The sequence below is a fragment of the Girardinichthys multiradiatus genome, chromosome 8 (genome assembly GCF_021462225.1).
Source record: "Girardinichthys multiradiatus isolate DD_20200921_A chromosome 8, DD_fGirMul_XY1, whole genome shotgun sequence".
In the NCBI taxonomy this organism is placed as follows: Eukaryota; Metazoa; Chordata; class Actinopteri; order Cyprinodontiformes; family Goodeidae; genus Girardinichthys; species Girardinichthys multiradiatus.
In genome coordinates, this window is record NC_061801.1 from 3,028,437 (window position 1) to 3,045,949 (window position 17,513).

At 42.4% G+C, this 17,513-nt stretch overlaps 1 protein-coding gene across 1 annotated transcript in view; it reads right to left on the reverse strand.

Annotated features, from left to right (window-relative positions):
- Positions 1 to 17,513, reverse strand: part of LOC124872257 (LIM homeobox transcription factor 1-beta-like) — a 72,149-nt gene that overhangs the window by 17,183 nt on the left and 37,453 nt on the right. Inside the window, exons 3-4 of the mRNA XM_047372031.1 lie at positions 1,853 to 2,085; positions 1,516 to 1,691 (exon numbers count right to left, since the gene is read on the reverse strand). Coding sequence (XP_047227987.1) covers positions 1,516 to 1,691; positions 1,853 to 2,085 — 409 coding nt within the window. The remainder of the gene's footprint in view (positions 1 to 1,515; positions 1,692 to 1,852; positions 2,086 to 17,513) is intronic.

A 17,513-nucleotide genomic window follows, 5' to 3' on the forward strand; every position in this document is an offset into this window, starting at 1 on the left:
TGCAGCCAATCACCATCAGTGTTATGTTTGGAGAGGTTGGACAGCGTTCAAGTTCCCAGGCTTGCACATGAATGAAGACCTCCAACGGAGCTCTAACAGCTTGGCGATTTTGAAAAAAGTCAGTAACATTTCCACTTTCTGAGGATCCTCAAAAGGCTCAACCTGGAGCGGGATCTTCTGACTGCTTTCCACCGCACCTCCACTGAGAGTGTGTTGACTTGCTGCAACTTTGTATGGTTCGCTACCTGCACAATGGCAAACAAAAGGCTCTACAGAGGGTCGAACATATCGTCTGGAAGATCATCAGCCATTCTCTTCTCTCACAAAGGAACTTCTTCATGGAATGGGTTTCCATGGCTGTGCAGCTGTATCTAAGCATTACATCACCCAGTGCAATGCAAAGCATTAGATGCAGTGGTAGTCACACACAGCCACTGGACTCTAGAGCACTGGAGACATTCTCTGGAGTGACGTCTCATCTTGTGCACAAAGCATGATCCATATGACACAGATGAGCAAGTTTTGTATGGAAGAACTTGAATGGCATGCACAAAGCCCTAACCTCAACATGACCAAACACTTTTGGGATGAATTGTTATGGATACTGTGAGCCAGGCCTTCTCATCCATCAGTGTTGGAACTCACAAATGCACTTCTGAAAGAATGGTCTTTAACTCAAAAATCTTGCAAAAGTGTTCCAGATTGAACTGTTATAGCTGCAAAGGACCGGCCAACATCATACCGAACCCTATGGATTCCTATGGAGTGGAATGTCACTAAACTTCATCAATGTGTGACTATTACTTTATTTGATTATTCTTCACTTCATAATATCTCTCTTTTAAACAGCTATACTCACTTTTATTCTTGTGTTTCACATATTTTGTACATTCTTATTTACCCCAAACCTTTCCATGATGCCTTCATCCTTGTTATAAAGTAGTAATTACACAGTATGTTGGAATCAGTGGTGTATATTTTGCACACTTGATTTGAATTATTGTAGATGCTGTATCAATTATATAATTTCTCATAGGTTTAGAATTGACAAGGGTTATTTTTTGCAATCGCAAAAGAAATAGTGGTCAGCTGGAATATACATTTATTTCAGTAACTCTAACTAACTGAAACAAATTCCACACAGACTGATGTTTTCAAGCTTTTATTTCTGTTAAATATGTTGATTTTTAGCTTACAGCAAATTAAAACACAATACTTAAGATTAGAATATTACAGAAATGTGAGCTTAATGAAAGTATGCTCAATACATGCTTAAAGGTTTTTATTTTCAAAAGGTGCTTTCAATCTTACTAACGAGCCTCAGAATGAACCTTCTAATATATTAAATATGACTATAAATTCAATGTAAATCAACTGTAAAATTACTGCTTTGTACACTTGCAAGAGAACCTTTAGTTAGAGCTTTCAAAGACTGATACCAAGGGGAAAGTTCAGATAGAAATGCAGGAAAATAATTGGCCTATTTGTTTGTTTACTGCCCAGTAATTTGCTCACCTTTCTGCAGGGCTTTGAGGAGACGTCAAATGATGCCTTAAAGGCCCGTCTCTGCTTCGTGGTGAGGATGGTGCGCGGCCTTTTAGGTCGATGAGGATCTTTGCTGTCATCGCTTCTTTTCTCTGCTGCAAGCAATTTCTCCGACTTTACATCCAAAATCTCATTCTCACTTTTTTCTGTCAGTAAGCACATAAAAGGTGAAAGCTAAGACCTTTTTTCGACTCTTTAATTTGCATGGTAGTATTCAACACAAACAGTTCTAAAGCGAAACAGACATGAAGAGTAGCACAATGCAAAAAAATACAGAATTTAATAAAGAGGAAATTCCCAGTTCTACCTGAGTCTGAGTTTTCTGGGCTCACTGTGCTGAGCAGGTCTCTCTCCTGCTCATAGTCTGGCTTACATAGCAGTTGACCAGCCTTCACCACAAACTCATCTCCTTTGCTCAGCCGGCGCTCACAGACACTGCAGCAGAAGCAGCTGAGGTGGTAAACACTTTGCTGAGATCGCATTACAAACTCTGTAGGAGCTATTTTCTTCAGACAACCACTGCAGTTGGTGGAAAATAATCTGAGAACAGACAATTGGGAGAGAATGCTTAGAATTTAATCAGCTTCATCAAAAAGTGTACATTACTACTAGAGTGTAACCAGATATATAAATGACCTGGTACATGCCCCCCCAGATGCAATTAATGTTGCAATGGCTCTCACGTGGCCTTTTTAAATCCTTAACTCAGATGCAAAGAAGATAAACAGTTTTACAACCACAACACACCACATGTGAAGTCATTGTGTATTTCAAAAATCAAGTTGGTTTCTTATACACTTATACACTTCTGTGTAACTACACATCTGTTTTATATTGTGATCTATGCAAACTCGTTCAGAATACCACATCTTTTTTCCTAATAATAATCTTAAACAACTTTTATCTGAAGTGTTTAAAGTCCATAGATAACAATAATTAAAGCAAAGCTCTTCACCACAATGGACCGCACCGATCCGTCTGTCAATCTCCCGCTCCATTCTTCCCCCACTCGTGAACAAGACCCCGAGATACTTGAACTCCTCCATTTGAGGCAGGAACTCCCCTCCAACCTGAAAAGGACAAGCCACCCTTTTCCGGTCGAGAACCATTGCCTCAGACTTGGAGGAGATGATCTTCATCCCAGCTGCTTCACACTCGGATGTGAACCACCCCAGTGAATGCAGTAGGTCTTGGCTAGAGGGGGCCAGCAGGACCACGTCATCTGCAAAAAGGAGAGATGAAATCCACTGGGCCCCAAACCAGACCCCCTCCGGCCCTTGGCTGAACCTAGTAATCCTGTTCAAAACAGTTATGAACAGAACCGGTGACAAAGGGCAGCACTGCTGGAGTCCAACATGCACCGGGAACAGGTCCGACTTAGTGCCAGCAATGCGGACCAAACTCCTGCTCCGCTTGTACAGAGACCGGATGGCCCCTAATAAAGGGCCCCCGATTCCATACTCCTGGAGCACCCCCCACAGGGCACCACAAGGGACACAGTCGAATGCCTTCTCCAGGTTCACAAAACACATGTGGACCGGTTGGGCAAACTCCCATGAACCCTCGAGCACCCTGTAGAGGGTATAGAGCTGGTCCAGTGTTGCATGGGACGAAAACCACACTGTTCCTCCTGAAGCCAAGGTTCACGCACAGCGTGGGCTCTGAAACCCATCTCCTTAAGAGGGGCTGGACTCTCTTCTTCTCTGGAGTGGCCCACAGGGAGAGGCGATGGGCTGGGGTGGGTTTGCTTGTTGCCCCCCAGCTCAGCCGTCTCATGTTGGGGTTTACCCCAGTGGATGAGAGGGTCGCGCCTTCGAGTTGAGGACAGGTCTCTGACTGTCGTTTCGGCCTACGGGCCGAGCGGTAGTGCGTAGTACCTGGCCTTCTTGGCGTTCCTGTCGGGGGGTACTCCTGTCGGGGGACTCCATTATTTAAAACTAGGTGAAATAAAACATTTTCCACAATTACAAGAGTCAAAGACATCGCCTAGATCTTTACATTAAGCTTTGTCAGTATGTAAAGAGCGGAGAAATGTTTAGGAAATTATTATTTCTTTGCTAATGACACAAAGCTTTGAGAGAAATATAATTAAACTGGGAAAGCTGTGAAGTTTGAAAGCAACTCAGACATAAAATGTATCTTCCTTTTATCATGCTAAGATAGTGCAGAATTCCCGTCTGCAATAAAAAAAAAATGTTATACAGTAGATGCCCTTTTTATATGATGAAAAAAACACTTGTCTTTAAAAAGCATGAAAACAAAAATCTGTATCCTTGCACAAGTGGCCACAGGAATCCTTCCCAGAGAGAACAGCCAGAGACAGGGCATCATTAAAGAATGACAGCTCTGGAGGCCAGCACAGGTGTGACAGATCTACAGTGTGGCTAAGAAGTTTCCTACAATGGCTGGGGCGGCAAGAGAAACATCTGGCAGGACTAAATGGACGAGTGGTGCAGTTGCAAACTGAGTTGAGTTAAGACTGTAAAATGAAATTAACTAAGCTCAGAAGAAAGTGGTCAAGGAAATGGCTCACAGAGGAGGGCCACTGCAACTTTAGAACCAGATGCAGCACTGCTAGGTTCTTTGTTGTCTGAGGCCCAGTCTGGAGTTTCTGTGTCAAATAAACCACAGAATGTTGCTGCTTTGAGCCAGACTCAATGGTGAAATTGCTGATAGTGACCAAAAACTTTCTGAGGGAGTTATTTCCTCAATCTAGGGATGAGAAAGGAAGAAGGATGGAGCTAACTGTGAGGGAAGTACACAAGGTCTATGTTTGGACAGCTGCACTGCTCCTCCTTAAGTCATACTTGGCTCCTTTATTCAGCACCTTTCTTCCTGTGGCCCACTTCTTTCAGTTGATCTCTTTTAACCTGCACCTCTTTGCCTGTCTGTTTAAATCTGCAGAATGGCAAAGATGAGAAGAAAATAATAAAGATCATACACAAAAAAGATATGTGACTCGGAACTGTTTTTCTTTTCTTTTCAAATCTATTTTAATACAGATGAATAAAAAGGAAGTTTTCATAATTGATATAAATCCAGTTTAAAATGACTGCCATAAAATAGATAAAAACGAAAGTCTCAGAACAGCCCCATAATTAGTACTAAAAACACAAATATAAATTATCTAAAATCAAACATTTCTGAACTACCAAAGCTTCAGTGCTGGTTTTTCTTCCTGAACATGCACTGCCTGTACCCTAGGAATTTGAATATAAAAACTCCCTTTCCATTAGCCATTCAACTGTACAAGAGTTCACAGCTGTGATGAGTAATTAGTTGGCCTCAGGTAGGTTTCCAACTGACATCACAAAGGCTAAGTTGAGATGTTTCACACATAACATCCCCAAAGGGTTCTTCCAAACCCTTGACCAAGTTGAAAATAAGCTACAAAAAACTGTGATCAGTGTGGCAACACCTTCTGTCATTCTAATGTGCAGATATGCATCTGTACCTTTTAGGTCCACCTAATTCCTTGGTTTTGGCTCAAATGTCAGCTTGCCTTTCTGACATATCAGCATGGATGAAAAAAACCACCTTCATTGAAATTTGTCTTAAGTAAATTGATTAGACACCCATCAACTCATTTTATCTCTTTCAAAATGGAAAATAATACTATACTTTTGGGGGAAGTGAAGTTAAATGTAAAAACATAAAGACCAATGGTTCCCAGGAGCTGTTAGGCATTTTCTTGCATTATTATATAACGTTTTTGTTGATCATCAATATTAAAATCTTGCTACAAAATTCTCAATTGGCTTTAGGTCTAAACTTTGAATATGCCATTCTAAAACATCAAGGTGTCATGATCGTGGTGAGTGAGTGTGGTTCAGTGTATGTGTGTAAGGTCTCTTCTACAGATGATCCTTGCTGGAGAACGTGGCTACCTGCTGCTCACCTGGCTGTAATTTGCCATTTGGCTTCTAGAGATTTAAGGAGCTGTTTGATGACCAGATTTTGCCTGATGATCAACAATTCTCAGTAGTCAAGCCACAGAGATTCTGTTTTCATCTGAACTTTTTAAAGTTTGTCCTCTTTAAATGAATCCTTATGTTTTTCCTTATTACCTGTTGTCAAGATCAGCTTTTGTCTTCTGCACCTTTTAGCTTGAGGACCCATTTGATGCTTGCTTCTAATCCTTGAAGCACCCTCTTCAGTAAAACTTCTTCATGACAAAACCTATCCCAGAAAAAACATCCACTGTTGTCCTCAGAGGTTCCACTGTCTCCAGCCGTTGCCTGCCTGCTCTTCAGCTCTCGGTGCACATCACATAACATCAAGATCAACACTCTCTGGAACATTAAGCTTCACTCCAAGAGGCACTAGGATCATCTTCCTCTCATTACTCTCAGCTCACTCCAGATACAGTAAACACACCTTTCATTTATCAGGCCCAGTCCTGTCTGTTTCACTGTTGCATCTAACTTTTCTTCTCTTCCTCCAGAACTCTCCGAGTTACAGAAACTCTGCATTCCAGTACAAAAAAACAAGATATGATTCTTCCAGAGAAGACGACACCAAGTAATCCCGTTCCTTTTTGTTGGTACTATTGAAATTGCGTAGGCAGGATAAAGTAGAATAGTTAAGGTGATTTTAGAATCACCATTGTTTTAACTTAATGTGTTTATAAGTTGTATGTTGCATGCAATGCTTTATTGAAGTCCTGCCTCATTGCTGTGTTTTTAAATAACTGAGCGCTGACAGTTAAAGTTGAAGTAGTCTTTTAAAGCAGACTGAGGCTACGAATGGAGCCTTGTGTGCATCTCATTGTTTCACAGTTTATGGCCCTTTGTGTTTCATGGAGTTCCCGCTTTGAGCGGTTTTATGACTGTATGCTGATAAAGAGCTAAGCCGCACCCAAAGGGCACTGCCTATGTGGAACTGTTCTGTTCTGTTATGATTTGGGGTTGTTTGGTTTTTGGTTTCTGGGTTTTTCTTATATTTATATATATTTATATATTGAATCATGCTTCTGTTTATTATTTTTCTGGTCATATTTTAGTCTTGTTCATGTTTTGTCAAGTTTGGTTTTTGGTTCTGGGCATGCTTTAGTTTTTGTTTGTATTCAAGAGTCTCTGTTCTTGCTCCAGCCACGTTCTGTCTGTTAATTATCTTTATCCGGTTCACCTGCTCCAAACTCATTTGTCTCCTAGCTCCAGCTGGTTTACTCTCCATATATTCACTCCTGTTCAGTTGTTGATCGCGGACATATTATTCAGATAATGCTCCTGTCCTATAGTCACGCCACGCCTGTCTCGCCAGCCTGGCCAAGTCTGTTGTTTTGCCTGTTCTGCCTGCCCGTTCGTTGTTTTGTTCCTGCCTCTTCTTAGAGTGAATTTTTGTTAAATTTTTTACTTACCGACATGCTGCCACTGGTCTGCATTCTGGGGTCCTTTATCTCACTAGCCATAACATGTTCATCTTTCCAAGTTAATCCAAATTGTCGTGTTATCTCATTTGTCCATAAACTGCTGGTTTGATCTCCATCTACCCTCCAACACATATCCCTAATTTTGATTATTAGTGAACCCCTTTTTGTAGAATAGTGCATGCTTCGTTAGGTGAACGTTGTTGAACCAGAATAGTTTGATTGTAGGATTTTATTGATTTAATAAATTTTCACATAGATTAAAGAGAGAGCGTTTGTGTTTATTTTGTGTAAGAGTGATTATCTGGCAAGATAAGGTTAGCGTTCCACACTATTCGGTGAAACGGTTGATAACACAGTGTCATTTGACGTGGTTTCGGTTAAAAATGATCAATTATTAATGATAATTAACTAATTGTAATTATTAAGTGCTGTGAGCCCAATAATCACATCCCCAGAGTGTATCTCTGATCTTTATTCATAAGAAACTATTTTTGGTAAGAATTTATTTCTACTAAATTATGATTTAATTAACATTTTTGATAAATATTGATAATGAATGATCATAATCCTTACAGCCTTTAAATTCTCAGTTAATATGTACACTATAGTTCCTATTGTTCTAGTCTGGCTTTTTGTTTTATCTGCACACCTAAGGCTTGTAAACTAAAGTAGTTCCACATAACTAAATACATCAATAATAATGTTCTTAGATAATACATATGGATGTGAACAAAAAGTTATTTTCCCACCCAACATTGTGCGCCTTAGACTTTGCTTAGCTTACAGTTTACCTGTGCCTGCACTCATCAGACAATGTGAGCAAGGTCCAGCTCACACATATGGAAATTAAGTGTTCCCAGGACCTTTGTTAATTTAGCAAGCCAACATATTTTGTATAGGTATAAAGTATATACGATTCAAGGAGAATCTAGGTAGTCATTTTATTTAAGGACAATAAACATTCCTAAAGCTAACAAGTTGATCTTTTATGCTATAAAATACTGTTGCATCCTTGCTCACAGAGAGCTTTATAACAATGTAAATGAGGTAATTGATTAAATGAAGTTGTTCTATAAATGAGTCTCACCACAACCTATTTCAAAACTGTGTGTAAAAACGTCAGCAGTGATTGTTAAGTCAGGTCTTAAAAGTCAGATTCAGTGTTAGTAACTTGCTGCTACAGCTTTCTGCAACTGAATTGACTACACTGACTGTAGCTAAAAACATGCTTGCAATTTAACCATGAACAGTGCAACTGTAATTACCTGTTTAATGCCACCTATACATGCAGCTTCTTTTTTTTCTAGTTTTTTCTGAACATCTGGTGCCAAAAACTGAATTTTTGACAAGAATCGTTCATTTATTTTTTCCATTTTCTCACCTCAATCTGAACCCCTGAAACTGAATAAATTAGCGTAACTGATTAATGGCTGCTTGCAAATATGCAGAAGTGGGTCCCCAGAGAATATTCTGGCCTTTCTTTGACTTCTTGAGCTTTGGCTAAGCAAACAGTGCAGCCCCACTCAATGAAGCTTGCTTTATTTCCTTTGACTCATTCACAATCATCTTTTGATTACTCAGACTAATTAAAACCCCTACAAGCTGCCACTCGACACCCCCACCATCCCAGCCAGCCTCTTCCATTAGACCATGCAGCTCCCTCAAGAGGGAAAACAAACAAGAGAACAGTGAGGGAACACACACAGTCTGTTTACTACTTCATCCTTTCTCCAGCCGTCCTATTCTTTTTAATCCTGTACGTCTTTATGCTTTTGTAAGATGCTTGAACACTGTGGAGACATGGGGTGCAGGGCCAGGGGTCAAGGCTCTTCCAAAGAAGTTGTCCTAACAGAGCATGGCAGAAGTGAACACAAGACACCTTTTTCATGAATTTTGAAATAAGTCTTATGTCACTCTGAAAGCTGCTTCACACAAGATTTTAAAACAAGACAGTTAGTAACTGAGTTACTGCACTATCAAAGTAACTAGTTACTAGAGAAAGTAACTAATCAGTTACTTTTTAGAATCTAAAATGATGTTACAAGTTGCTGACCAGAAAAACCAAGCCTTTTCTGTTCTGTTTGTTCCTGTTTGCACGGTTAGCCACAAGTGTTGTGGAAGGGTAAGACAATACGAGGTGCATAATAAGGTTGGAGTTACTGTTCACGGACATGGATAATTTCTTTGTTCCCGGACACAACTTGCAAATCACATGCACGTTTTTGCCTTTAACTTCAGCAAATGAGAAATATCGCCTATACTTCCAACTTTTGAATGCTGTATTTGAATTTACAAGACTCCCCTCCATCGTCATATTTTTTTCTCTTGCTGTTGGTTTACTCTGTCTCTGGGGTGAAAACCAGCCTACCTGATGCTTTCTCAGCCAATCAGCATCACATATTCAGCTATTTGCCTGTGCTCCTCTCCCCTTGCCCTCACCTCCTGCTTTTTCCTTGAAGAGCTTTAAAAAACAATCACTGCGGCTGTGGGAGAAAATCAGATCTCTCCGCAGCAGGGGACTGTGCTCTTATTAAACCCCGCTTATTGAGTTGTAGTAACACATTGCATTACATTGTAAGGATCATAACGGTGTTACAGAAATGAGAAAAGTAATTAGTTAGATTACTCCGTTACCAAAAAGATCAACCAGTTACCAATGCCCTTATTTCGTAACGCCGTTATTCTCAACACTGCTCATCAAACCACATGACCTTCTCCCATTCCTTCTCTGTCCACCATAATTGCTCCGTTCGCATCGTCGCTTCGCTCCTGAACGCGCCTTTACATAGGGTTAACATCTAAATCGTCAATTCCTGTCGCGTCTTTCGCGTTTGGTCGGAGCACACCTTAATGCTGGATTTGTGAAAGTAAATCTGTTGGGCTTCTTCTCTTCACTTAGACAACAATTCTGAGTGCTCCTCAACCAGAGGAAATTGTATAAAGTCAAACACCAGAAAAAGATAGAGGGAGAGAAGTGAAAGCCCATTGCTTATGGTGGAACCACAAGAAAATAAGAAAAATTGAAAAACATCTTAATTTCCTCCAATACACATTATCTCCATATTAATAAACATATCAAAGTTTCCCTTTAGATATGTAAATGTAATCTCAACACTATTGAAGATATTTGTAATGTTGTTTTTTGCTGTAATTTTGTTATTACTGCAGAATTTAACCGAAACAATTTATTTATTCATTTATTAAGAAGCATAATTTTCCTTTTAGGATTGCATGGCATTATGGAGAAATTATTATGTATTGATAAAGCAATAGATAAATCTCCTTAAACTTACAACTAATTTACCATCCCTAATCTAGATACAACACCCACTGTATCTTTGGACTACAGGGTACACAGAAGCCCCAGACAGGCTCAGAGAAAACATGCAAACTCCACACAGATGAGCTAACCCGAACCACCAAACAAAAAACCTTTTCTTCCTGAGATAACCACTGTAACACCATGCTGCTTCAATGCAGGACATCCATTTGTAAAAATCAGTTTACTCTTTCAAAAAGTGTAATTTTTCAAATAAATAATTTTGTCAGTGTTCCCATTTTGGCAAATCTTTTTTGATGTAATAAGGTTTGTGTTGACATCATTAAAATGAATCTAGGAAGAGATCCTATATTTCCGTCAATAAAAAATGTGTTTTATCAAAGCAATGACAATAGCTACATAAACATATATCAACTGTCAACTTAATTGGGGCATATTGCATCCACTTCCTGTTTTTGCGGTTGCACTCGGGGGATGGCTTGGTGTGTCAGGCTGATTTGATCTGAATCCTCTTTACTGTGACTTCTCTGACTTCTTCTAACAAGTCAAAACATATATTACACATATTACTGGGGTGGGTCCGGGTCCTGGAGGGTATGTCATTGGAGTTTTGGGCCGGTGCATGCACTGGCACCCAGTACCATCTCATTGCAGTTGCTCTCTCCTTCAAGAAGTGCATTCTGCTGGTGGGGCGCGGGTCTGTGGGAGGGTTGGGGTTTTTGGTCGGTTCTCATGCCCGGTGCCTGTGCCTCCCTCCTTTGTTGGAACACGTCAAACGGGGGTACCTATTAGGCTCAGCTAGGGAGCTGGCTCCCTGGGAGAGCATTTTGCCCTCCAGTCCTTCCCTCCTCATCCTCAGAAACATCCCTCTGCCCGCTCTATCACGCTGCATCTAATGTAGGGCATTGAGGTGCGAGCACGTCAATGGAGTGCCTCGAGGATTTTCCATCTCTTTTGGTCACATGGCAGCCTGGGCCCCAATTTGAACCCTCACACACTCTCACTTATAAAATTTTCATGACACACACATGTAGGGCCTAGGGTGTGGTCATGCTCAATAGCAACCAGAGGGAGTGTATTTTATTAACCTCACCTCTGGTGCCTGCGCCCACCTCCAAGGATTGTTGAATGCAGACATTGAAGGTTCTGGGTGGGGGGGTGGGGCATGGCAGACCCTCTTCTCCACCTGTTTTTCTTTTTAAATGCACTCTACAACAACCAGGGGCACCGCCAGGGATTTTGGGATGTTGTCAGCTCGCTTGACGTGTCTGTTCTGTCCCCAGGCCTGGCACCAGGCTGCAGTCACAGGCAGGTGGGTGGAACGGTGGAGCACCTCTTGCACTTGCACTGGGGTGGCTGGCAGGTTGTGCTCAGCCTGGGGCGGTTGGAAGGCTAGGCCCAGTTACACAACTGGCAAATGTTTCTCTCTCATGGACGGGCAGGCTGCTGGTGTTGGCTGGATGGTTGGGCAGGCTTGGTGGTGTGCTCCTCCACTGGCTGTTGTGTCCGGGGGAGGGGGGAGGATCAGGCTGGCAGGTGGGGTGGGGCTGGTCGTGTCTTCTTCATGTATGTGGGGCCACTGGCATTTGAATCGGCCGAGTGGTGACTGTGGAGTCGATCTGGTTGCTGTTTCTCCCTGGGCTGTCGTGGCAGTGGTGGTGATGTGGTGTGTTCCGGCCCCAGGTGCGTGTCGCCAACCAGGGACTTCTTGCCGGAAGAAGTCTTGGTGTGGGATGAGGGGGTCCGTAGTGAGCATGGTGCTTGGTGGTGTCTGCTTGTGCTTGTGGGTTAGGGTGGTGTTGCGTGGGACCCGTCCCTGGCCATCGCAGTGGTGGAGGGTAGGATGTGGCAGGGGGGCTTGGAGTGGAGCTGTGTGTAGAGCTTTCGCTGTGTGCATATGTCTTCATCGGCTTTTCGGCGGTGGAGCTCATCTGTGGGGGTGCCCTTGTGGGGAGGATTCATGGTGTTTGGGTTCAGGCTGGGGCATGTGTTCGATATCTGTATCCTGGTTGGGGGTGTCCCAGTGGGGAGATTCGTGTTGGGGCTCATGGAGTTGAGATTGGAATTTATTGGGGGGTTGGGACTGTTTCGTCCTGAGACGGCTCTGGTCGGGCAGGCTCGTTTGGACCTGGTAGACCCCTCTTTTGTACGTTGCCCTCTCTCCAGATGGGGACGGGGGTCTTTGTCTTTGGGGATCATTGGGGGCTGGGATGGGAGCGGGGGGTCGGGGTCTGTGCCGGGGTCGTTCTGGTTCGGGTGGTTCCGGAACTAGTCTGGGCTGGTTCTAGGGCGGTCATCCTGTCTCTACCCTGGAAGAAAGGGGACCACCTCCTGGGTCCGGGGGCTGGTGTCCTCTCAAAGTGGCTGCTTTCTGGGGCCTGGGCCCCTAGCTCTGTGTCTTGTTTTTCTTTTTGGAGCCTCTCTTTGCATATCTTCCAAAATTCTAATGGATTTGGTCAGCTGGTCTCTTAATGCAGTTGATCGAATTTTCTCATTGAGAAGACAGGGTGAAGGGGAACCCTCTTGTCCAGACGGGACATTTTTCTCCGGATACACGATGGACTCCTGGCAGAAATGGAGGATTGTGTGTCTGTCGATATTGTCAGTCGAGATGTTGAAAATGTATACACAATTGGATCTTTGATAACAGGATTTCTGCTTTTTGGTGTCGGCGGTTACCTGGCTTATCGAGAAATTCAGAAAACGTCAGCAGCTGTTGTGGCCATTTTAAGGCTGCCTGGCATGTATGATGGGATCTGCAGAGCGATCAACACTCAGACTGAGATGTTACGTGAGCTGAATTGCAGACTGGATGTGATCCTTGCACAGGATCGCAGGCAGGTTGCAGTTCCTGGACTCAGGGGTGAAATAGGATAAATCTTGGAGAAAGTGGTTCGCTCGGATCTGGTGGAAAGGACCTGGAATTTGGCTGTTTGGATTCGCAATTAAGAAGCACCAGCGAGACTTTCAAGGCAGATGGAAAACTAAGAGTCGGCCTGACCAAATACAATTATTATCTGAATCAGGCTCCCTTTACGGCCGTGATGGCTGGCTATCTTCAACTTCTCCTGGAAGTTATGTAAACATGACGCTCTGCTCATCCTGCCCCCACCCATCCCTGATGACATCTGTGGACCTGCTCAGAACTTTGTGGCTGGTTGATGAACATTCCATCGTACCATCGAGGACAATGGTCTCTGTGACAGTGCTTCATGGACTTACTTTGCACACACTCACATTCACACACGCACATGCTTACATAAACATACGCACCCTCAACATACAGCCATCACCGTATTTATGCTGAGCTTTTTCGTGATATCTCTGAAATATGTTTTTTTTCCCTCTTTTACCTAATGTGGTCTTTCTTCTTATCTGATGGAAGGGCAGTGCCTAAGTCACAGTTCTCCCTTGTCTGTGTCATGTTTTTTGTCCTGAATGGTTGTAATAGAATGCTTTTCATTTCTCTGTACTCGTGACATGTGCAATGACAATAAATTTAATTGAATTGAATTAATTTGAATTAAATTGAATTGTTTTGCTCTGGAGTCTTGGGTCTCTGGGTCTATGGCCTGATCTGCCCCGGCTTAGACATCTGCTGGCAGGGCCTGTGGGCTCGTTGCTGCAGCTCCCTGGTGCTTCTGCACTGTGGCTGCTGGTTGGTTCCCCTGGGGCTCTCCTCTAGGGGGGTTGCGGTAGTCCCAGCGGTGGTCATCCCAGGGTTCCCATGCTCTGGGGGGCCTTTGAATGTCTTTGGCTCAGATCTCCTCCATTTCTGTCTCGGGTCCAGGGGGACAGGTCAGTGGCTTCTCATACTCGCTATTGCATATTTTTATGTAGAAACCTTATATACATAAATGCACTCACACTTACACCCACGGGTGTTTAGATTCAGGTGTTTTTTCTGCTTCCGCCTCTCTGCCTGCTCAGACGCTTTTCTCCTAAGATCCCTGCTTGCTTGCATTCTTTTACTCCTAACTTTTTATCTCTTAGCCAAAATTATGAAAATATTGGACTAAAACTACTTCTAACCAGCGACTCCCAAGGATTATTATTATTTTTATTTATTTATTTATTTTTTCTAAATGATTTTTGATGTTTTTGTAATTGAACTCGAAAGAAGGACAAGTTGACACCAGCTAATCAGCACAAAATGCTTCCCTTCACCACAGAGGACTTCGACAAACTTTTACAGAAATTGGCTGTTTTGGAGATGAAAATCCATCGACTAAAAGTGAATGTGGAGGTGAATATGGGGTACAGCGATGATTCAACTCTGCCTGTGATCCGAAACAGTGACAGCCAGCTCAACGACTCAGCCGGCAATCAGAACACTGAGAATAAACCTACCGGCAGACCCCCCCTGGCATGTTTTAGGGGCATGCCCAAAAAATCAAGGTGGACAACTCACTGGAAGATCTCAGCAATTAAATAAATTAGAATGGCCAGAATTAAAGAGAAATGCCCCCGTTTCCCCTGGGAAAAGGAGACTTCGACAGCGAGCTGCTGTCACAACAACTGATAGGAGTGAGAGAGCTGGAAATAATGGAATTCCCCTCCAAAACAGATTTGCCCCACTACAGAATGAAAACCAGGAAAATGATCCATATTCTGAGAACAATAAAAGGTTTGAGAACAACCTTCATTCTAAACAGTCTTCTCCTAAGCTGCCAGAGAGAAAGCTCCCACCGGACCAAGAACCCTAATAGTGGGCAACACAGCTGTGGATGGGATTAAAAACATCTGCAACAAGAAAAACACAGAAGTTATGATTGGTACCAGTAACGTGGTGTCCAATATCTCAGAATATTCTTGCAATCACAGAAAAGCGCCCGTCTCTAGAAAACCTTATTATACACTGCGGAGCCATGGATGACGTGGCTAAGAAAAAATCAGAAGGACTGTAGGAGGATTTCACTCGTCTTCTGGATATTGTTGGAGGTTTCAATATCAAGGTGTTTCTCAGCGGACCCTTTGCACCAATTTTCTGTGGAGATGAGGTTTTTTCGAGACTTCTGATGATTAATAAGTGGTTGAAAAAAACATGTGCTACCACACCTGTGAACTTCATCGACAACTTTCATATTTTTTGGGAAAAAAGACAACTCTTCAAGCAAGATGGTTTCTGTTTGAACAAGCCAGGAGTCAGACGTCTCACATCTAATCTTTTCTATTCAGTAAATAATCTGCCAGCAGCTTCGACCTTCAGCAGAGAACATGGAGTATCAACAACAATGATAACGCTGCCTCCAACAGCTCCAGCAGAGACAATCCACAGGAGAGGTGGATCCCCCCGTTATATCCCCCTCCCCCAAAACCCAGACCCAGACCGACACCCCCGGTAAACCCCCTCACCCCAGACCCCAACCCAGACCGCACAGAACTCTCCCATCTCCCCACTGAGCCCGCTTTTTGCTTTACTGGATTCTGATAACAGGAAAGGAGCTCTTAAAATCGGGACCCAAATGACTCTGACATCTTCTCCATTCAACACCCCCCGTGGCCGAGGCCCTGCTACTAAACCAACATCTTCCAAATGTTGCAGAGCCCCACCACCTCCTAATATATCTCCTCCTAATCAGGACCTTCAAATCATTTCTCTGTGATACAGTCTGGGCCCTAGTGGTAACTCTATCAGAAATGAGCATGTCCAGGAAAAACGTGGGCCCCTAATAGGAGATAGTTGTAAAATCTCTGTGCTTATAGGGGACAGAAAGAACAAAGCTAAAAGGATAAGAGACAGTAATCAAATCAAACAATCAAACTTAAAAGCCATAAACTGTCAGGTACAACCAGACACAGAGTTAATATCAGCAACTAAGTCATATAAACTGGCTTTATTGAACATTAGATCTCTGTCAGGAAAATAATTTTTAATCAATGACTTCATTACTGACCACGATCTTGATATTCTGTTTTTAACAGAAACATGGTTACCTGAATTTACTGAAGCTCCCATTCTGATAGAGTCGACGCCTCTGAACTACAATTTTCTTTGTGAGAGCAGACAGCAAAGAAAAGGTGGAGGGGTGGCCACTTTGTTTAAAGATTTATTAGAGTATAAAAAAGTATCTCTGGGCAAATTTGACTCTTTTGAATATTTGGCTCTCCAGGTAAAGAGCCCGGTCCGAACCATGTTCTTGAATTTTTACAGGCCTCCTTAGTACAAAACAAACTTTTTCAGCGATTTTGATGAGCTTTTATCTATGATATGTGTTGATTATGACTGTTTAATTATTGTGGGAGACTTCAACATTCACATGGACAATCCTGAAGACAGAAGTGCAATAGATCTATGTGACACTCTTAGAAATTTTGGTTTGACTCAACATGTTAAACAGCAAACGCACAAACAGGGACATATTTTGGACTTGATCATCACTAAGGGTCTAAACATTTCCAAGGTGTCTGTAACTGATGTTGCCCTATCTGACTACTTTTCTATTATTTTTTAAAGTTTCATCTGCAGTGACTCAGTTTGCCAAAGAGACATTATAAGAAAACGCATCTTTAAGGACGGTGCTGCTGTAACATTTAACCAGATTTACTCTTCTACCTCCACTTTGCCCTGTAACACTGTAGATGAGTTGGTAGAAAACTTTCATTCTAAAATCTCAGACATCATTGATTCAATTGCTCCAGTTAAAGTGAAAGTCGTTTCTGGGAAGAAAAAGTCTTCATGGAGAAGTGCTCCACCAGTCAGAAGTGAAAAAAAGGAGTGTCGAAAAGCTGAACGCATGTGGCGAAAGACTGGAATCCAGGTTCACTATATTATCTTTAAATAGAGAATATACAGATATAACCTACAACTGAAAATGCAAGGGAATCTTTGTTTTCTGAGATCATCAGCAAAAACATTAACAATGCTCGTGCATTATTTGCCACGGTCGACAGGTTAACAAACCCTCCTGTAACTGTAGCATCTGAACTCCACTCTACCAGGGCCTGCAATGAATTTGCTAATTTCTTTACTGAAAAAACCCAAAAGATCAGAGGGGCTGTCAGCACATCCACATCAACTCCAGTACCAATGTTGTCTCAAACTAGAACTGATTTTGACAAAATTTCCCAATTTCACCAAATAAACTACAACAACTTAGAAGAAATCGTACAGCAACTAAACTCTTGTTCCTGCTGTCTCAATCTTTTACCCACAGCTTTCCTTAAGAAAGCTTTGCCTGTCTTAACGTCTGATTTAACACAAATAATAAACACGTCCCTTTTGTCAGGTGTTTTCCCCCAGGCCCTGAAAACAGATATTATCAAACCTCTATTGAAAAAGAGCAACTTGGACAAGCTGCTACTACAGAACTACAG